General features: G+C 36.4%; 1 protein-coding gene across 6 annotated transcripts in view; it reads right to left on the bottom strand.

The window, feature by feature from the left end:
- The window catches only part of LOC110442366 (protein PRRC2C-like), a 33,454-nt gene extending 12,197 nt beyond the window's left edge, over nucleotides 1–21,257 (bottom strand). For 4 of the 6 annotated variants that reach the window (XM_021485939.1, XM_021485948.1, XM_021485970.1 and 1 more), the window contains exons 1-24: nucleotides 21,103–21,257; nucleotides 18,498–18,669; nucleotides 17,968–18,108; nucleotides 17,673–17,785; nucleotides 17,186–17,477; nucleotides 16,522–16,808; nucleotides 16,185–16,261; nucleotides 15,830–16,003; nucleotides 14,634–14,681; nucleotides 14,136–14,232; nucleotides 12,903–13,004; nucleotides 11,435–11,530; nucleotides 9,636–10,004; nucleotides 9,241–9,390; nucleotides 8,614–8,869; nucleotides 7,351–7,600; nucleotides 6,866–7,066; nucleotides 6,364–6,656; nucleotides 5,909–6,120; nucleotides 5,653–5,723; nucleotides 4,291–5,234; nucleotides 3,918–4,092; nucleotides 2,892–3,485; nucleotides 2,183–2,289 (exon numbers count right to left, since the gene is read on the bottom strand). In XM_021485939.1, the coding sequence (XP_021341614.1) occupies nucleotides 2,183–2,289; nucleotides 2,892–3,485; nucleotides 3,918–4,092; nucleotides 4,291–5,234; nucleotides 5,653–5,723; nucleotides 5,909–6,120; nucleotides 6,364–6,656; nucleotides 6,866–7,066; nucleotides 7,351–7,600; nucleotides 8,614–8,869; nucleotides 9,241–9,390; nucleotides 9,636–10,004; nucleotides 11,435–11,530; nucleotides 12,903–13,004; nucleotides 14,136–14,232; nucleotides 14,634–14,681; nucleotides 15,830–16,003; nucleotides 16,185–16,261; nucleotides 16,522–16,808; nucleotides 17,186–17,477; nucleotides 17,673–17,785; nucleotides 17,968–18,108; nucleotides 18,498–18,609 (5,161 nt within the window). In that variant the 5' untranslated portion in view covers nucleotides 18,610–18,669; nucleotides 21,103–21,257. The remainder of the gene's footprint in view (nucleotides 1–2,182; nucleotides 2,290–2,891; nucleotides 3,486–3,917; nucleotides 4,093–4,290; nucleotides 5,235–5,652; nucleotides 5,724–5,908; nucleotides 6,121–6,363; nucleotides 6,657–6,865; nucleotides 7,067–7,350; nucleotides 7,601–8,613; nucleotides 8,870–9,240; nucleotides 9,391–9,635; nucleotides 10,005–11,434; nucleotides 11,531–12,902; nucleotides 13,005–14,135; nucleotides 14,233–14,633; nucleotides 14,682–15,829; nucleotides 16,004–16,184; nucleotides 16,262–16,521; nucleotides 16,809–17,185; nucleotides 17,478–17,672; nucleotides 17,786–17,967; nucleotides 18,109–18,497; nucleotides 18,670–21,102) is intronic. The other 2 variants (XM_021485963.1, XM_021485956.1) reach the window with 2 other exon arrangements.
- Nucleotides 21,258–22,831: the final 1,574 nt, after the last annotated feature.

The following is a 22,831-nucleotide window of genomic DNA, read 5'->3' as shown; positions in this document are numbered from 1 at the left end:
GATCTTTTTGGGGGATTTTTAATCAATTAATCCACATCAGTTGCATAACATTATCACATGCTCAGAAAATATGAAGTAAAATCATTATTTATCATGGGATTGACAGATAAAATTATCATCACTGCATGTTTTGAATCAGAATTGGAGATACAATACATTTATCAACACAGACCCCTTTGAAGACTTGTAATACTTGTGACAATTGATATTACAGTGGCAATACTGTTATCACATTTTAACAATACACAAGTTAAGATGTAAATCAATCTGATTAAAATCATCTGTTACATGGCTCCGCCTGAACATCTGAATGTGCCGCGGTCAGGGTCACGTTCAAGTGACCTTTAGATGAACCAATCAGAGGCGCTCTGGCAAAAGTTTGCCAGCGCATCGGAATATCATGGTTGATAGATAAATAGCGAGGGTATCAAACCAATTAGTTTTCCAAAACAAATATGTCGACGGGAACTGACGTTTCTATGACGCCGAGGAAACCGTAACCATTGGGTAATAATTGCGTAGGCAACACCGCCATACAGTCTTTCTTCTCTAATAAAGCTTTGAGTATCTTTTTTTGTTCGGGTTTCAGACTATCAATTTCAAATAATTTCAGAACTTTCGCATCTTTCTCATCAATGTCCGCCATATTTGTTACAACTCCGAGCCTCGTTTTAAAAGAGGGTCTCTGATTGGTCAAAATTTAATGAGTAGTTATAAATATAAAGGTCACCTGAACGTGACACTGACCGCGGCACACTCAGATGTTTAGGCTTAGTACGAAGTTAACGAGGCCATGTAACATATGATTTTAATCAGACTGGATGTAAATTGACATAACTTTGATAGGATAGTTTGAGGTACCAGTAATAGTATGAACAGTAGAACAAATTCTGTTGGGAACTTCCAAGACCAAACAAATCATTTCTTCTATAGTTCAATAATCAAAATTTAGCAGGATTTTAAAATCTGGAATGCATATCTGCAATTTGCAATGAAGTGAAGATCTTTTCGGGGGATTTTTAGTCAATTAATCCACATCAGTTGCAAAACATTATCACATGCTCAGAAAATATGAAGTAAAATCATTATTTATCATGGGATTGACAGATAAAATTATCATCACTGCATGTTTTGAATCAGAATTGGAGATGCAATACATTTATCAACACACACACCTTTGAAGACTTGTATATACTTGTGACAATTGATATTACAGCGGCAATACTGTTATCACATTTTAACGATACGCAAGTTATGATGTAAATTGACATAACTTTGATAGGATAGTTTGAGGTACCAGTAATAAATAGTATGAACAGTAGAACAAATTCTGTTTGGGACTTCCACGACCAAACAAGTCATTTCTTCTATAGTTCAATAATCAAAATTTAGCAGGATTATTAAATCTGGAATGCATATCTGAAATTTGCAATGTAGTGAAGATCTTTTTGGGGGATTTTTAGTCAATTAATCCACATCAGTTGCATAACATTATCACTTGCTCAGAAAATATGAAGTAAAATCATTATTTATCATGGGATTGACAGATAAAATCATCATCACTGCATGTTTGGATATTTAGAAAAACAACTCTGATTATGATTTACTTATGGAAAAATGTCACACACTGGCACAGTTGTTGAAGTTAAAAAGAGTCAATATATTTAAATGTGTAAATATGGTGGTATTTTAACTTGCTGTAATGTTTACAATTATCCTGTGTTCACTTGCTGCCGTCATCATAATCTAATGTGTGGTTATGAGAGATTAACAAGCTTCTGGTTTCCAGTCCTCAGGCCTATTTCCTGTGGTAAATCTTTGGCAATGTGAAGTTTTGGTTGTTGATTTCAATTAGCAACAATTATGTGGAAGTTGGTGGCTATAGAACAAGTTTAAATATACAATATGTTACAGTTGTTAACTTCATATATTTGCTCAGGAAAGCAGCATTCAGTACAAAAATAAAACAACTCAACCAGACTACACACACATACTATATGAATATGTGTTCAAACATGCTCAGAATACAAGTAAGTAAAATCATTATTAATCATGGGATTGACAGATTAAAGTAATCATCATTGCATGTGTTGGAATTTTATATTAATGATTATAAGAAAGAGACATTTCTGTGATGACTCGTATGATGATAAAGCTTAGTATGCCACTTAGTATCACTTACTTGCATAATTGTTGATGTCTATATTTGCCAATGCACTCGTTCTCTTCTCTTCAGATTTCAATGGTTTTGAAACATCTGTGAGGTCCGATTTCTTTCCCGGACGACTCCTTGAAAAGCAAGACATTATAACACCTCTTTAAATATACAATAACATTTTTCTTGCAATATTTGCTATAGTAATATTGCTAAAGTTATGCAGATTATGACCACTCGACATAGGTTTGTGTCGATGATCCTTACAATGCTATCAAATCTAGTTCCTCACAGCAGACCATTATGCTATATTGAAGCATTAGTAACCCCCCTGGTTAGTAAGAATTTTCCGAGACAATCAAACAGTGGTGAGGATAATGAAAATCCAAATTGTACACATATTTATCATAAAAAAGTTAAAACCATTAAGTCTTCATGAGAGGTTATTCAATATGACAGCTCTTTTACCCTTATTTATATTGGAATATATTGATACAAAATAACAAGCAAAGATGTAGCAATATGTTGAGAATGGAACTCCACATGTCTATTTAAAGTTAATCTAAACAGCTAGCAAAAGTCTACTATGCACAAGCAAGAGATGTCCCAGTCATCATTCCAATTACTGCAGCTCAGGACATTTTTATATTCATTATGTATCATTGGATTGACAGATAATGTTGTATCATCACTGCTGCTATTTGAAGTATCCAGAGAGCAACACAAGTCAACTTACTTGAGATTGTTAATGGCATTGTTGATAGCATTCTGGTTGTTCGGTACCACTTGATCCACTCTGTACACTGTGGCAATGTTTTCCTTCTTACTTGAGCTATATGGTTTCCTAGGACCCCCGTTTGGGGCCCTAGGACCACTCCCATTTTTTGAAAGATGATTTGGTGATCTTTCCTTCCCAGAATTTTTATTGTAATCTACACCACCATTCTGTCGCCTGCTACCACCATCTTGTTGATTTCCCTTTCTATTTTGTCGGTCATTAAATGGACGCTGACTTGAGAAACTTTTTTTACCAGGGTTGGAGTCTTTTCTTTCCCTGTCCTTAAACTCGTTTTTTGAATTCTTATCAAAGATTCCACTACTTTCTGAAGCAGTTTCCCACTCTTCATTTCCTTCATTAGTTTGGTCCGAGGAGTTTTGTTTGATAAGCTGTGGCCGCTTATTGTTGATGCTAGGAGGGGCACTTCCTCCTCTTCCTCTTCCGCGTCCTCTACCACGATCAGTGCCCCTCCCCTTCTCGTTTAAATTTAGCCCTTTTTTCATTGCAAATCTGGGTGGTGGTGGCTCTCGGCCTGGTCTTTTATTTTCTTTCCTGCAGGCAAAAAAAGAATCAAAATCAGTACTGTTGTCAAACATTGAAAGTTAAAAACATGTACAATATAAGATTTGTGTCTAATAGAAATGAAAGTCCTGCAAGGAGCCCATCCATCCTGTCATTTTTTGTTAATATAGAAATTATTTTTACTAGGAAAGGGTTGTGCCTTTGAAATGTTTCCTTTTCCCTAGAACAACCCACATGTCAAGTTGCTATGTGTAATCACTCTATGTGCAGTTAACATCTACACATGAAATGCAAACAGGTGGACAGACTTCCTGCATGACTGCGATTATTCCCCCAATTTTTTTTTTTTCAGGGGATAAAAGGAACCTTTAATAAAATGAGCTGAACTTCATGGATTACATCAATGTATCAAATAACATATCTATGAACCAATTGCAATTGGTATTAAAGGTGCACACATACCGATAGGGACCTCCTCCCCCTCCACCCCAATCCTCTTTGTCTCCAGGCTTCCCAAATCCCCCTCTGCCAGGGGGTGCAGACGACATCCGACCGCCTCCACCAGGACCACCTCCTCCACCACCAGGGCCTCCTCCTCCAGGGCCGCGGCCTCCACGACCCCGCATGGAGTTACCACCTATACACAAACAGAATCATAATTAGAATCAATGTATACAAAGTGATAAACAAAATCAAGTTTTTCCCTTAGCACACAAATGACTAAGACATACAGATAAAGGCACATTAATATAGCAAGCAAGCTAAGCTAAACAAAACAACTGGTTTATTCTTAAGCAAATCAAAATAAAATTGATTAGCCTGTTTCATATCTTACCACGACCTCTCCTGGATGGTTCTCCTCTTGGTTCAAAGGAGCCTCCTCCATTTCTTTGGTTCATCCTATTGTCATGTCTACGGTCATCACCTCGTCGATCGTCTCTTCGGTCGTCTCGTCGATCAACATGTCTATCATCACGTCTATCATCTCGTCTTGGTTGGCTTCTTTCTACACCATCATCATGAGACTGTCTATGACCACCATCATCATGAGACTGTCTATGACCACCATCATCAACCTTCTGATCATCCACGTGTTGGTTGATTCCACCACGAACGTCTCCACCTCGATTGTCCCGGGACCCAGGCCGCTTACTTCGGTCTTTGTCCCTATGACCCTGTGTGCTACTGTCTTTCTTGTCGACCTCTCCTGATGAATCACTAGTACCAAAATCACTTGGTTCAGAATGATCACTGTCCTCATCCTTCATTCTGCGCCGCCGGGGAGCCTCCAACTCCTCTCCCTCAGCATAATAGTTGTCTTCACCGAAGCGATCACGGCCCTGGCTGTATGGGCGACGGTCATTGCGACCACCTGCTGACCTTGGGACATTTCTATCATAGCTTCTATTATCCCTGGGATTTCCTCCTCTACCCCCTCTAGCAGGATAACTTCCTCTTGAACCACGACTTCCAACACTTCTTCCTCTTCCACGCACGAACTCGCGTCCTCCTCTACCAGTATTGTTTCTGTATCTTTCTCCTCGCTCATTCAAGAAAGCTTCATCCCGTTTTTTCTTTGCAGGTGGCTGCATTCTTTCACGTCGCTCATCACCCTGTGGCTCATCATCTTTATATTGTTTAATGTCCTTGAAAGAACTCTCATCTCTGGAAACACGTTCCTCCCTATCACGGAAACCTTTCTCTTCCTTCCTTGTAGGTTTGTCCTTGTGTTCTCTATTTTCTTCCCGTGCAGACTTTTCTTCTTCTCTTGGCTTTTGTCTGTAATGATACATAGGTTAAAGAAATCATGTTTGATATCTAGTTACCCTGGTACTTTGACATATAACTAAAACCAATTGTTTCCAGTGTTATTCAAAGGGGAAAATGTTCTTTGGAAACCACTTAATGACTTGTCATTTAAACAAAAATTGATTTTGAATAATTATTCTTTGTGTATACGTATTACTCACCACACTCTATTAAATTATTTATTTCTTTTATTGAGACATAAGTAAAATCATGGTAGTACATGTACTGCTAACTTGAACTTTTTACATGAGAAGGGAGAAAATTGTGACAAAAGCCAGAGAGAATGCTTACTGTGAAAAAAAAAATGGGTTTCATGATTCCTTTTCCCTTTAATTAAGCTTTGAATGAAAATGAAAGGCCCAGTGTTTCATTTGTACAATGGACATACCTGCTTTCCTCCTCCTTCTGCGGTTTGCCTTCTGACTGCTTCTCCTTTACAGGTTTTTCCTTTACAGAATCCTGAAAGTCAAAAATACCACTTTTCAGAAATTCACATTTAAGGACTGCCCTCAACAGTATGAAATTTACTGCAGCTCAGTTCAAAATGTATTTATTCATAACTTATCATTGGATTGACAGATAAGTTTGTATCATCATAGCCGTCATCAAAAGTGTCACATGGTGTATTTTAAAACTGGACTTACTGCATACACCCTATTGGATGACTTCTGTCTGGAGCTATCCCTATCAGGGTGAGAAGGTTCCTTTGGGGACTCGGTTTTTCTTTCTGTGTTTGTTGAGTTGGTGGACATGTTAGAAGCAGTCCTTTTGAGTGATGTGTAGTGGCTCCTTGGCGGCACATTCTGCTGGGATTGCTGTGGGGTGATGGGTGGCGGACAGCTGGGATGTTCCCTTTCTAAAATCAAAATATTCTAATATTAAAACTTATTCATAAAGACTGGATGTTAACTTGGAAAAAATTCCTGATCAGTGAATTAGTTTTCCTCAATTTCTTTATCTTCAAAGATAATTTAACACCATTTTACACAGAAAATCAAGATCTTTGTCGTCATTACAATGTTCTTTTTGTGGACAAATTATCCTCTGGTATATCTTTAATGTATACCTGGACAGTCAAGAAATGAAATAATTAACTTACTGCTGTAATGCCTTCCTCCATCATCCACGTTGCGCAAAACTCCAGGAAAGCGGTCATACTCATTTCTACTTGGTGCAGACTGTCTGGGATGGCCCCATGGGGAATCCTTGTTTCTAAACATTTCCTTCTCCTCACCACGACGATGATCTTTGTCACGATGATCACGATCCCTCGTGGGCTTGTCAATTTTTTCTTTACGATCTTGTTCATGCTCTGAAACTCGAGCATCATGATCTTTCACCTCACGGTGTTCTTCTTTTCTAGATCTCTCTTCCTTTTTGGGTTTCTCTTCTCTGCGAATTAAAAATTGTATATCTCAACATTTCATGGTGTCTGAAAGGGCAGCGTATTGCTTAAAAAGAAATCATAGACTGGAAACTTAAATGTAACACATTTTCCCTCCCTACAAGTTTAGCTGATCAGGTAATCATATGAAGAATGTCAGCCTCCGACTCTTATCCGTTTCTATGCCATAGCTTTATGACACAGAGCTGTATGTTACCTTGGAGAGGGTGACCAGTCGTGATCCCGATGGTCTCCCTGGTCCCGGTCAGGTGTGTCATCAAATGGGTCCCTCTGTACCCTTGGTGGACGATCCCGGTCTGGTTCCTTTGAAGATTCCTCAGACTCTTCAGCATCGTAGTCTTTGTCATCATCATAAGTCAATTTTTCCTGCTTTTCTCGCTCCCTCCTGTCATGTTCCCTGTGAAGAATATTAATAAATTAAGTATGTATTTTATTTTTCCTGACTCCCTTCATAGTGCTTAATATCCAATGATGTTGTTCAAAACTTTTTCTTGCCAACAAAATAGGAAGATATATGAAAATATTGTGTAACCAAATATGCAAAAAGTCTTCTTCACTAAATTGTAGAGGAAATGAATGAATTTGTTTTTCAATATAGATCTCAAAGTGAAGGACTTCTTTTACAATTATTCTCCATAGGCAAATTAAAAGTCGATTGCATTGGAAAAGGGGGAAATTTACCTTCGGTCATTATAGTCTAAAAAGTTTCTTTCATACTCCTGATACATGCGGTCAAAGAATGGGCTAGGCCTCCCGTCATACTGGCCAGGGTGTCCATGCGGCATTGAGTAGTTGCCCCATGCTCGGGGGTCAGCTCTAGGGTCAGTTCTAGGGTCACGGTCAAATGGCTCCTGGCGTCCTTCGTTATCCTGGCTGTCTGTTCCAGAACCATGCGAATCGTTTCTCCTTCTTATTGGATACATAGGCATACCTGGTAAAGTAAATTTCAAATTGCTGAATATGAATTTGTTCTTCAAAAATCATTATATCTTCAATGATTAAAAATTTACAGCAATTTTATGGAAAACTTTGAACTTATTTGGCCTTAAAGTGAATGTACAGTGATCTATTCTCCTCTTCTTCTGAGGGCAATGCCAGTAATTTTCATCAGGATTTCTTTGATGTTCCAGACAAAATGTTATTAAAAAGAAAAAAAAACAGTATTTAAATCATTTATAAATATTACATTTTATCCTGCATGTATACAGGAAAAACTCCCCCCAATCCATCTGGTTTATTTGTCATTTTGGTTAGTAAACAAACTTCAAAAGACAATGTATTGCTAATAGCCAACATTTTTTGATCGGTAAGTGATAACCGAGATGGACCATGTGCACTTACAATTGTTTTTCATATATTTAAAACATTTTGGAATGTTATTCTGAGATGCAAAAACTATCTTTCTTTATGATCCTTTTTAAAATGAGCTGGTAACATTAAAATGTTTTACATCTTTCTCAACCAATTAGACAGTGTTCAAGAATGTATAATGCAATATATCTGCCTTTCAATCAAAAAGGAGAAAAAACATCTGGACTAATTGGTGCTTGCAAAAAAAGGACAAACATTTATAAAAGGTAAATTCTTCACTTAAACATCAAGTTTCAATGACTGCCATCAGTTCGGTGAGTGATGAAATTGTCATCTTCGTACAAAACTAATGTTACACACTAATCATCCTTTGGCTTCATGGAACTTGAAGGTTAAGAGACTTAAAATTACTTAACTTCTTTTTTTTTTAATGCAAACAGCTACTTTGGTCATGGTCTTGAACAACACAAACAGATAGACATGGGATACATGCTGACTTACGCACACATATTTCTACTTGCTGTGTAGCTTGTTACAAAAGCCTGTATATTTTTAAACATTCATTCATATAACACCAAAACTAATACCATGATGACTAGGTTTCATTGTCATTTAAGGCTAAAAAATAAACACCTTGCATTGGCATTGGTGGCCTCGGAAAGTTTGGATCCATAAATGGCATTGGCATTCCTGGAGGCCAAGGGTAAGGTCCCCAGGGTGGAGGAGGTCCTTGACCAGGTCTCATCTGTCCAGGGTGTGGCTGGGGAGACCCTGGCTGTTTTTGTGGTTGAGGCTGCCTCATGGTGTTTTCAGATGTTTGCTGCTGCTGCTGCTGCTGTTTGTTCTGGAAACGAGGTGGCACTGCTCGTGATCCACTCTTACTTGGTTGCTAATAACATTCAAAAATTATTCAATTTTAGCATAAAAGTTTTCAATATATGTTCTTTACTAATGGTAGTAATCCGTATATCAGATAACCAAATTTTTCCTTTTATTTTCAGGATGTTTTACTTTTTGTTTACTAGACTATCTGATTTCATTAAGATTTCTTAATTGATTTGGACAATATGTTATTAAAAAGAAACAGAACTAGAAGATTAAGTTCTAATATATGAATATGATATTCATCTGGCTTTTCAACAATAGAAAACCTCCTCATACGATTAAATAGTTCAAATATCACAATTTTAGTGAGCAATCAATTATACTGATATTTACAGCTTGTAAGATATAGATGTAACATTGCTTAAAGATGCAAACCTGTTCAGCCGGCGAAAACTTATGTTCCCTGCTGTAGGACCGTTCTCGTCCCTCCTTCTCGCTACTCTCACTTGGTGTTCTACTTGTCCTTCCTTCAGACTTTTGGGACTCCGCGTGTGTAGACTCAGCGTGTGAATCTGTATCGGACTCCTGTTGTTACAAACACAACACAAATTACTTTCAAAATATTGTATTGTTGTACACTTCTCTTTTTATTGAAAGACTGTTACTGAATTAAACTTTTCTACCATATATTTTTTTTATTCAGTATGCCATCAGTTCGGTGAGTGATGAAATTGTCATCTTTGTAAAAAACTAAGCTAGAACACAAGTCATCATTTGGCCACTGAATAAAACATCTTAATCTATTTTAGATCAGACAAATATGAACTTACGGAAACTTTTCCATCCTTTTTCTTAGTTCTCTCGTCCAACTGTCTGAGTTTCTCAGCTGCAGCTGCCTTGCGATCTCCTTCCATCTTCTTCTCCTCCTCTTCTCTCCTCTGCCTGGCACGCTCAATGGCATTGGACACTTCCTCATTTCGCTGCTGGCGTTTCTGCCTCCAGTGCTCATCCTCCTCATCTCCACCACCTGAGTGCTTCTTCTCTCGCTCCCGAGTCTGTGGCTGACCAGGACTTGGACTCTGTCCAGGACTTGGTCCAGGACTCGGTGTCTGCGGAGGTGCAGAGGACTGCTGTTGAGAAGGTGTGCTGGCTGCACTCATAGGTGGCATGGCAGGTTGTTGCTGTGGAAATGGTGGTCTCTGTGGAGCATATATAATTTGGTTTAGTTATAACACAACAAACATGAAACCGATAGAAATGTTGTATTACCACTAATTAATTTGTTGTAATAAATCTCATCTTCACCTTACTGACTGCTTAGATCAATATTTGATACAAATTTGAGCAACATCAAAGGTGGTCATTCTGTTCAATGATATTCTAAACATAAATGGGCAGTAATTTAAACTGGTGTAATGGGATTTTCTTTAAAAAAAAAGCACAAGCATTTACAAAAGGTAAATTCTTCACTTAAACATCAAGTTTCAATGACTGCCATCAGTTCGGTGAGTGATGAAATTGTCATCTTCGTACAAAACTAATGTTAAACACTAATCATCCTTTGGCTTCATGGAACTTGAAGGTTAAGAGACTTAAAATTACTTAACTTCTTTTTTTTTTTAATGCAAACAGCTACTTTGGTCATGGTCTTGAACACAACAGATAGACATGGGATACATGCTGACTTATGCACACATATTTCTACTAGCTATGAAGCTTGTTACAAAACCTGTATATTTTTAAACATTCATATATCACCAAAACTAATACCAAATTCTTGATATCTTAATCATGTACATAGGTTTAACTAAAATCCCCTCTCATCATCAGAGGCTTTCAAGAAACACATGTTTAACTAATTAATGCCATCAGTTCGGTGAGTGATGAAATTGTCATCTTTGTAACAAACTAAGCATAAACACTGGTCATCATTTGGCATATACCTAAATTTGGCAAATTCTTAATGGATAATTCTTATTTTGCACTTTGTCTCATAAAACTGATTATTTATAAGCCAGTTAAATATGTAGCCACTGCAGGACAAGAAACCAGAATATATTGCGTCCTCTTTCAGCTGACGCGGAGAAAAAGATTTGATTGAGACAAGGTCAATATTGACAAATTACAACAAGCAGTACTTGTATCTGCTGTAGGTCTTGCTAGAAAGTCCTAGTTGATAATTTTTGATATTTATCTATATAGACCTTGGCATAAAACCAGTCTTATCTGCACCAAATTACAACAAACTTTACTTTTATTTGCTGCAGATCCTGCTATAAAGGCCTGGTTGATTATTTTCAAAATCTTCTTCTAAATACACTATGGCATAAAACCAGTCTTTATCTTCACCATAGTATTTTGAGCTGTATTGCAACATATCAAAGATTCTGTACATGGAAATAACTTGATCATTTTATTTCATATGTAAATTTCATATGTTATGCCATCAGTTCGGTGAGTGATGAAATTGTCATCTTTGTAAAAACTAAGCATAAACACTGGTCATCATTTGGCAAAACTTGTTTTTGAAATCGTTTATTGTCAAATTCCATACCAAGCTCACATAAACCAAGAATGCAACTTGTGTCAGAAAATAAATGTGTTTTTATAACTACACAATTGGTCTTACCTGTGGAGGTGCACCTGGAGGTACCCTGTACGGTGGCGGATAAGGGGGTCCCCTTGGTGGTGGACCCATAAACTCATAAGGGGGCATCTGCCAACGCTGTAATTAGGAAATAAAATACATTTCAGCTCTCATAAAAAAATCAACAGACAAAATATCAATGTTGACAGTGCAACTTATGGTCCAGTAAAGATCTGTAGGTACTTCTTCATTACTAGTATTGTCTGAGAGGACAAATGTTTCACTTAGAACAATCAAGAACTAGAATTTTGTTTTTGTAAACAAAAACATATGTCTCCCTTTATTAGCCAATAGACAAACATTGGTATAAAAAATTAACAAAGGGCCATATCTCTTTATATAGCGGGGCACGAGACCAAAATTTAGAATGCAACACTCCTACTTCCCAAGATACATTAAAACTATAGCAAGTTTGGTCAACGTAGGTGAAATAACATGGAAGTTATGCCGTTGACAAACTTCAGTATCAAAAATAAAATAAACAAAGGACCATAACTCTGTATATAGTTTGGCACAAAACCTGAATTCAGTGCGAGAGATTCCACCTTCCCAAGATACATAAATATGGTAAGTTTGGTCAACGTAGGTGAAATAACATGGAACTTAAGCTCCGGACAAACTTCGGTATTAAAAATAAACAAAGGGCAATAACTCTGCATATAGTGAGGCACGAGACCTAGTTCCAGTGCACTGCACACCATCTGTGGGTGATGCAGGTAACTTGTGCTCCGGACAAACTTCGGTATAAAAATTAAACAAAGGGCCAAAATTCTGTATATAGTGAAGCATGAGACCTAGTTCTAGTGCACTGCAGACCTTCCGTGGGTGATGCAGGTATACTTCAAGTTTGATCAAGATATCTTTAATGGTTTAGAAGTTATTCTGTGGACAAACTTAGGTGTAAAAAATAAACAAAGGGCCATAACTCTATATATAGTGGGGCATAATTCCTGATTTTAGTGCGAGAAATTCCGCCTTCCCAAGATACATATGTATGGTAAGTTTGGTCATCGTAGGTGAAATACATGGAACTTATGCTCCGGACAAACTTCGGTATTAAAATTAAACAAAGGGCCATAACTCTGTAAATAGTGAAGCATGAGACCTAATTCTAGTGCACTGCACACCTTCTGTTGGTGATGCAGGTATACTTCAAGTTTGATCAAGGTATCTTTAGCGGTTAAAAATGTACGTGCCAGACAAGAATTTGCTGAAAATGTTGCACTTATCCTACCTTTGACCTCGAGGTGAAGGTCACAGTAACCTAATTCCAATGCACTGCACACCTTCTATGCGTGATGCATGCATACCTAAAGTTTCATCAAGACATCTTTAACAGTTTAAAAGTTATGGCCCGGACAAGTTGCGATTAGAAGAACAAGAAGAACCAGTACTTTTACAATATGTCTCCCTTCATTCGAAAGGGAGACATAATGCGAGATAAACTTACCCCGTCCATGCCAGGGTGGGGTGGTCGTGGTTGTCCTCTGTACTGAGGTGGTATCTGTCCTTGGCCCCATGCTTCTCGAGACATAGAGGGACCATGTTCACCCTGAATGGCAATACAGTATTGTGAATTAGTTAAATATCAAGTGAAAATTCATAAGTTGTTTCTTCGCTTTCATAACATTAGGGAAGTATGTTTTAACTGCAAATTACATTATTAATTATTTAACATTGATCTCCAAAAGCGAAGATGATAATAAAACACAGAAAAACTTTCTTAAATATATTAATTATTTCTAGTGAAATACACAAATATGGACTGTTCATGGAAACATATGCATTACACACTAAACCATAAAGATATTAGGTTCAGTTGATCTTGTCTTCAATATAAAGAAATAAGTTAAGTTCACAGACACTAATCTCTGATGAATAGAAATTAAAATATGATCAAACACAAAGAACTTTTCATGACTTAATTTTCACCAACAACTGTTTAAACATCAAATTTTCTTTCAGATTCAACTGATGAAGTGATATTTTGTATTTTCCAGAAAGTTTAGAGCTGTGTCAATAAAAACTTTTGAACAGGTAGAGTACACCTTATTCAGAGTTTTATTCTTTTAAAATAACTTGCACGAACAATTGGGTTTTTGTCAGACTGATCAGAATCATACTTATGTCTAGCTTTACTCTTGAGATGTGTTCAATATATTCAGCATTTGTGGAAGAGTTGGTTATACAAGTGCTTTATAATGAATAAGCAGATGCGAGTTATATAAGAGTTTGTTAATAATGCAGATCGACTTCATCTTTTAGGAAAGAATATCTTACAATATGATTCTTCAAAAGATCAGTATCTTCTTGGCATCATGCTCACGATAGCAAAGAAGAAGTTTAAATGCTACTTGAGTCAATTGCTCTCAAATGATACTCGCAAGGTTTTGTTACAGAGAAACAATCTCAAAATTTTGTTAGAGTCCAACAACCATTAAGGTCAGGATGCAATGCTATTCCATCAAGTAATTTTTATAAAGTATTGTTACAAAATTGCTTTATGCAATGACCAACAAACATAGACCATTTGATGCCTGAAAGATTTATGAAGAGAAGAACAATTAATAAGCTATTGTGAATGAGAGAGTGGCTGGCTTGCAATGAGCCCTAGTCTGTAAGGTGCAAGTTGATGAGCTCCTGCTGCAGAGAGATGAAACAGGAAGGATGTTTCCCAATATACCTTGGACATATCATCTCTGTCCTCCTCGTCGTTATCACCACTTGCCTTAGCTTTGCCAGAGTGGTCTGAATGCTCATGGTGCTTCTTCTTCCCTTGACTGATATGCGAAAAATGGAAAAAAAATATACTTAAACCATATTCTTGAAGGCTGGCATTTTGAAAATGTTTGTATATTGCAATTGATAAAATATCTAATTTCATAACTTTAAGGATGATAGGTCAAAAGTTTATAATTATAAATGAATTTTAAAACCTTGCTGTTTTAACATCAAAATGTTGAATATGATGAGTACATAGGAAATGGTGCCACATGTCATGATATATTTATATTAATTATCTTGATGGTATCTTAAACAAATTACATGTGCAAGTGCTCCTTACAAGAACAAATTGCAAATTATGCAGAGTAGCAGTAAGAATGTTTTAACGGAATCTTACCAATACCTTTGACAATGCTCAAAATTTAACCAATAAGCTTATGAAGGGTTTATAACTTACCGTCTTCCTTCATTGCCTTCCTCGTCATCACTGAACACAAGTTTTTCCCTACAAAAATAATATACAACTATTATTAATATTATGGCTAACAGCAGAATGTAACTCAACGCAGAACCCACTACCATTCTAATGCAGTAATGTTTACAATATCAATTTCACTTCCCCTATGTTGATGACATTGTAATATTTATTTGACAGGATCAGCCATTTCTGTTGAATCACTTTAATTGTCCTATGGTCTTTGTTTGAGAAAAAAATGTTTGTTTCTAAAGACATTATGCTTTTGTTCTTGTCCAAAACAGAATAAAAACCTCATTTTTGGATGTGTTAGTATGGTGGTGTTTTCTCCAGAGCACAAGATTATGTACATCTGCCATCTAATTCCTAAAATTCTTTCATATCATAATGTTACTTATGTCCCGAACCCCTTATTTTCAAACAAGACCAGGTCAAAATACTGGTGCTGAATGATTACTACTGTAAAACATAGCTCAACTGGTTACCAATGTCTGCTGACCAAGACAGTTTCCAACAGCTACAACATAAACATGCACACAAAAGTTACACATACAATAACATATCCAAACAGACATGCCCATATCTGTAGTGTTTACACTAACACAACACTGAATAATTTTTGAGTAGAAAATTTTGACCTTCATTTATGTTTTCTTTTTAGTGAGGTGTGTTTGGTGAGAAAGAACTGCTTGGAAAGAAGGAAGAATAAGGGGAATCAATATTTTTTTACAAAAGATGACTGTGATCATGTCAACAGCTAACATATTGAGCAAGTTGGGTAATTGATAAAATTGTGTCATTGTTTCTCATTTTTTTTTATATAGTGATCAGCATCATGTAGCTTTCTAGACTAGTGATGAGCTATACATAAGTGATAGGGATACTTATCCACAACCACACAAAACTAGTTTTACAATATCGACATGCATTGCATTTTCACAATATTGTTTATTAGATACTAAATGCCGTGTTTTCGTTTCGCTAATTTGTTTCCTGTAGCAGATATACTTTAAAATCAGAACATGGAAAATAAGGCAGAGCTCACCTGAATATGGTTCCATTATAATAATAGGCAGATTTTACAATTCAACATGACCAACTAACTGCTTAACTAAGTAAACAAACCACAACATCAACTAGGGATATTCTACAATACAAAATGCATAGCAAGATCTTACGAGTAGTCAATGTCTCCCTGAGCACCAGCCCAGCCTTCATCACTTTTGTCAAGTCTCATGTTGTCAAAACTCTTAAGGTCCTTGTCCGTGATGACAGGGGGCCTCTTGTATCCCTCTTCACTGCTGTCCAATGGGGGCCTCTGTTGCATCTGCATGGGCCCAGGATGTCTAAATCTACAAATAATTTAATTGTTGGTGTAATTGAGAATTTGACCGATCACATGGTTTTATAAATAGAGTAAAGTTACTTATGAAATAAAAAAAAGCTACACTTCATCACATTTTCTTGCAGATAATTTTTTAGCTTTATCTTTGCACATGTTTCAATCAAATCTGTTATGCTCGTGAAACCAACCTGGAGTCATATGGGTATGGAGGTCGTGGCATTCCTGAATAGTTTGGTGGGTACCCTGGTGGAAATCTTCCATACATCTGTCAAAAAGCAAAAAAACATTCTTTAAAAGTTTCTAGCATTTGCAACATGTAACCCACAGGTGAGTGTCAGAGATTCTACTTTCTATTTACAATAACGAAACTATAGCGTAAGCATGCAAGACTGAATTATGCGCACGCACCCCGAACGAAAGTGGATCCGTCATTTCATTATCTGGACAGAATTAATATGCCACTCGGCTCTCGCCAAGAGCGGATTAAAAATAAATAATTTTGATGAAATCATAATGAAATCTTACATAGGGTGGCATCATCCTATACTGCGGGGGAATGGCCATGTGCGGTCCCATAGGCATTGGCCCCTGAGCACCAGGACCTTGGTTGGACCCAGGCCTTGGTGGCACTTGCTGGGTCCCAGGGCTGTCAGCCCCACTGGAAGTTGGAGGGCCACCGGACGTCGGGGGGCCATTCTGTTGTGTTTCTGTCTGGCTTGGTTGTGGAGAACTCTGAGATGATGGTGTGTCTGGTTTGGGCTGCTGCTGCTGCATAGCGCCACGCCCCCCTCCTTCTCGCCAACTCCCTACATCTTGAAAACAAAGACACCTTGTGTTATATAAAAGCACTCATTTCTGTAAAACTCACCAACAGAGTTAGGCATTAGCTATAATAGTTACTACAATATGGATATTCAATGGTGTTTTAACAGCTGCTTACATCAAAACTGTATTTACAAAGCTTTATATAACGAGTTACAAAAGATTATTTGCACAGTTCAGAAAATGCTTACCAAAAGGATTCCTGGAAAAGTGTTCAGACTTTCATTTTGACTTTGTTAGTTTTCAACAGAATACACCAAAAGACAATTCTACATAGGACATAATCCCTTTTTTTTTTATACATAAAACTTAAACATGTAATATCAATATTCCCAGAACCTCTAGCATACTAAAATGTTTCACTTACTTTGAGGTCGTAAACTTGGCCCTGGTCCATATGGCAAATCTTTTGTTACAACCTGAGAAGGTGGTTCGTCTTCCTTCTTGCCATCTTTTTTGTCCTCTGCTGATTTTAATGTGGGAAACTCCTCCTGAAACATTGGTGACTGGTGACTGACAACATTGCCCTTTGCTGTGTCCCCAACTGCCACACTGCTCCATGATGGCTTGCCCCCTGCCCCTGCTGTTGTTGTTGTTGTTGTTGGTGTTGATACTGATGTTGCTGCAACAGTTGTTGTGCCCCCAGCAACACCTGCCTGCTGCATAAGAGATAGCATTGTAATGAATTTTATGTATCATCTTTAACAACTAATGAAAGATCTGTTGGTACTACAGAAACATTATTGTGTTATAGTTTTTTAATTAATACTCTTTTAAAAAACACCAACTACTCAAAGCAAATAATTAATTGCTGAAATTGTTTCTATTTTTGTTGGAATATAAATGACACCTACACTGCTGACGTTCTGCCCCGATGACGGTGTGGTAGCCTGCTGCGGCTGCGACGATGGCTGCTGATTCGTACTGGTGTTTTGTTTCTCCTGCTCTTTCTCCTTCGTGCCCCATCCTATAATGTCAACCCAATGACATAAGGTATATTGCAATAGGAAAAAGTAATTACTAAGTAAATGTATGCCAAAATTTTGGCTTATGCTATCATTTGCAGGATATTATTTTTTAAAACATCATATTCTTTCTTGTAGAAGGGTGAATCTTTAATAATGAATGCTTTGTTGAAAGAAAAGTTACCTGATCCTCCGGTTGGAACAAGAGTGACGTTTGGGTCGTTTCCAAGGTTTTCACTTTTCAAACTTGGTAAGTTGGCCGGAGGCGGCATGCGCCGCACATTTGCCACTTTACCCAGGCTTTGTAACCCATGCTGACGAGTAACTAAAAGTGGAACAGGAAATAATTCAAATACATAACACAATAATATTGACATTTTTGAAGGCACTAAAGTTAAAAAGAAAGTTTCTTTAGAATCAAAATGAAATAGTGTGCAATTCTTTCTCCCGGGAGAATACACTGTTCTACACAGATATATATATATAACGGATTGATTTATGACAGAATCACTGTTCACATGTACATTTGGCATTGGCCAACTAACATCTCAGTAAATTAAAGGGTTTATATTAACTATTTATACATGTATCTTGACATAGTTCATACTATAAATATTAGTCAAATTCACATCTTAAAAAGGGTACCACACATTCTAATCAATACATTAATAATTTGGAATCAATACAGTAACCATAAGCACATATCCAACTTACCTGTAGTTTTTTGTGTTGGTACACTTTTGCCTTGATATAGGGTATTTATATCTATAGATTTGTACTTTCCCCTTCCTCTGTCACCTTTACCTAACCCCGAGAGTGAGGACATCTTGCCTTAGCTGTCATTGAAGATTTTCTCCCTCTTACCCTATGAACGAACCGTTAAAAACTGAAATAGAACAAAATTAGTATTTAGTTTTAAGACTCCATACAAATTTGTATCATGTTATGCTTGCCAACAGTTGTGTGCTACATTTCCTATCACCCATGTACATGCATGGAAGATTAAACCCCTCATTTTGGTAATGCAACAGGATAGGACCTATTAAAGAATTCCCCTAATCTAAACCAGATGCACTTCATTCAATTACCAAGTTTTCCACCACGAGTAAAACCTGCTATGTTTCATTCAAGTAAAACTATATGTTGATACTAAATTATAAAATAATGTTACCAACTTCAAAAGTTAAACTGATTAATTCTGAAAATAGGTTCAATTTGTTGAATTCTGAAGACACAAAAGAAAAAAATCACCTTTAATAACAAGTTTATCGCCAATTCGTATTTTAAATTTACATAAGACAACCATTGCAATTGACCACCAGTTATAATCATTTAGCCTATCAGACGCCATCTCATACCTATATATTCGCACAACAAGAAACCCACACATATACTCGTGTGATGTTTGATGTTGGCTAATGATATAAACATTTGAATCAAATTGAAAAATTGTATTTGTATATCATTGTGCCTTTGTCTATACCACCAACATATGTTTATCTATATGGAAGTTGGACTGAGAGCGTTCTTTTTCACAAAATACTTCACTTAGCCTCTACTTCTTAATACTGAATGGAATACTCCTGGCAATACTTACACAACATAACTAAATGCAAGTTATCACAAATCTTTTCAAATATTCTTATTTTTCGTATTAATAACATTCTTAATCTTATCACAAATTAAAACATTAGAATGAACTAACACATGAAAGTACAACTTTGTCCATGGGAGAAAAGAATTCTTAATATGTGCTCAAAAAAGCAACCATAATGCTTTCCAGGACAAAAAAAAAAAATATTACAAAAGGTATCATGATGTGGTGTCAGTGCATTGTCCTTTCCCTGATACTTATACGAGTTGACAAAGACTTTGGATCTAATTACTCTAAGAACAATTTATGTTGTTCAAGATCTGTTCCCCAACCAAATTGAACTTGAATCTTACATATTTCACGAATAACATGTTTATCATACAGTGTTATATATTTCTGGTATTTAAGAAGTTCTGAACTGTTCCAATTCATACCATTGAAAGAACAATTTTACTGTTTACAAACAAACTGGACCACAAGTAGCTGCCGAAAGCCGAGGAGCAATAAACTGGTCACCATTTTAAAGTTATTGAATGAATGGATGCATCTTGGTAATTCCTGAGAGACTAAAAGCACATGTTCTATAAAAATCTTTAGTACATTTGCTGGTCCTGATGATATTTAAAACACATGAAGACAAAATGACATTGATTCACACATACATTTTTTGTACTGATTTTTACACAACAAGAAAAGTAACAATTTTGCTTAAAAATACTGAAAATCAGTAGGAACCAAACTTTGAAAGCAACCTCGTTAGTGAAATAGTAGTTATACTTCAACAGAACACAAAGAAAAACATTTCCAATAAATAACCTACAGGTTGACACATGTTTAATCATAGGCATGTGAATGCTTGAAATGTGACAGATGGTCCATCAATGATTCAATCAATGAATTTGCTGTGAATATTAATTAGCAACTTCTGGTAGGATATCACCATTCGAAACAAAGACTTCTTTGTACAAATAGTCTGTGGATATCACAATATTTTTCGAAACTCCACCCATAATTGTACAACAGGAAGTGGGTCAACAGGTACAGTTACCGGTACATTCCTAGCTGCGGAGGTTGATTCATGACCTACCTTTTCAATAAGAAAAAATACTACATTTTTCAACGTAAGCATAATTCCGAAAACAGTTGTTAAATTTGCACATCAGTCCATTTCGCTTTACCTTAGCCCATATGATCTAATTTTTTCATCGAAGGCCTCACGTTTTTGCAAATATAACGAAAATAACGACCGTTCCCCACCATGAATGGGTTCTCAGAAATCCTCAAATATCTCTTATATATTCGTTTCATATTGTGGTACAGAAATTACCTTTCTAATACAACTAAGTTGCTATTTCCTCATATATATGAGAGAAAGGCTGAAGTACAGTTTTAAACAGCAAAACATGACGATTTTATAATAACAGTATCATTCAACTGAATCGTAATTTTATGCTAAGGCCAGCATGGAAGAAAATTAATTATAAGGAGTTTCTTTATGCATTTCATAACAAAAAGATGCATTCGAATTAGGTAGCAGAAATAAAATGTAAATACATGCTCAAACTTTCCATGAAAGTAAACCGTTTTTGTTACCATGGTATGAAATGACGCTATGCAAGTAAGCGTCGGACATGATCGGCGACTATGCATGACAAAAGAGGTCGGTGAGACAAGTTGTAAACAAATCAAAATATTAACAATCTGAACCAATAATGCATTACTTACACAGGTCCGTTCGCTTGGGTGATGTCAAAAGACTATGGGTAATCCTTAATATAATCCCTAAAAGGACCGATGACTGCCGATTTTAAGTGGATTCTTCGGATGGTAGCCTCACAAAATCTTCACTACCAAAATGGCGAACATGTACAATATAATCTGAATATGTAAATGAGATATGATGTCATTACTTTTCCCACAATGCAATGCGTTGATGCTTGCGGACTTATACACTTATTTTGTAACACATGCTTGAGGGTGTATACATATATACGTGGTGTTTAAAATATAGATGTAGCATAAAACATTAATAATAGAAATATATTTTGTTTTGAAATTACTTTTTATAAGCGAGTAGAAAGGAATATTACTGATGTTTAGCTGTTTTAATTTTGGAGCAATCACATATCCTAGTATATAGGACTGCATTCCCAAAAAGAACAGATTTATTTTATAATTTTAAAGTTCTATATTAAAATTATTTTATGCATCGACCCTTTATTTAATATGGTGTAACCGGCTGCGAATATACCCCTCAAGTCTGCAGTTTAGCCCCTAGGACTATTTTGCCCCTATAGCCTTTTATATATATATATGTCGATCAGTATTCATTTTATCACGGACTAATCTAATTCCGTGATTTTATTAAAACGCAGAGTTTATAAAGATGCACATTATATATATTGCCAAATAAATTATATTATTTACAGTACTTACTGAAGAGGAGAAGTCTTTGTTTTAAAGAATTTTCTGTCATAATTCAACACTGAAATAAGGGAAAAAATCTTCTTTAATATTCCAACACTTTGTTGTTGTATAATGACGATGTGTCATTTAAAATCGGGATTGATAAACACTATAGATCGATTGATCGAAAATTGATTTGTAATAACAGAGCTTATAATTAAAAACTAATTAAGCATGGGGGTCCATAACTTAACTTATATCAGGATTGAACGGTATTTGTTCAATGTTCACGCCGGTATGAACACAAATCGGTTACATACGTATCATAATTATATTTACATTCATAAACATTAGTTGTTATTGACATAATTACATGAAGATATTCCTTTATATATCTGTTATTGAAACGTCTGGGTCGTCAGTACAAACCGGATTCCAGGAACAGCACTATAACGTTACAAACATGTTTACTTCTGACGGTTGTCTCGTCTTATTCAAGGTGGGAGGAGAAGCTTCAACATGACACCGATCAAATGCGTTCATAGCTCGATGAATGCATTTTCTTTTGGTACTGCTTTTAGGGGAACTTGCAGTGGAAATGTAAATTAAATATATATATGTGTGTGGTGGTGGTGTGTGGGGGGGGGGGAGGATTTATATCAGAGTATATACAACCAGTAGTATATACGTCTCTGGTCTACTTGTATGTAATTTCTGATGGGGGGAAAACAACAACAACAAAACAGAAAACCAAAAATAAAAACAACAAACAAATTGTTGGGGGTTTTCGGCAGTTACTGGCTGTAGTGAGGGAACGTTCAGTTAAACTACGCTTGGGGACATATCTTACTGGTTCAGTTTTTAAATACAGTCAACAGAATTATTAACCAATGAAATGGACAGGGAGTAAGTAAAAAGAGCAGGAAGCCATACATGTCATACAAATTAAGACATGACGCGGCGCCCTGTTATCCCTTGCTAGCCGGAACACTGAAAAACTCAGTGATAAGAAAAACACGAGGAAATAGCTAGTTCATCGATCACAATG

The sequence above is a fragment of the Mizuhopecten yessoensis genome, unplaced genomic scaffold (genome assembly GCF_002113885.1).
Source record: "Mizuhopecten yessoensis strain PY_sf001 unplaced genomic scaffold, ASM211388v2 scaffold1883, whole genome shotgun sequence".
NCBI lineage: Eukaryota > Metazoa > Mollusca > Bivalvia > Pectinida > Pectinidae > Mizuhopecten > Mizuhopecten yessoensis.
This window is presented reverse-complemented; position numbering and strand designations above follow the sequence as displayed.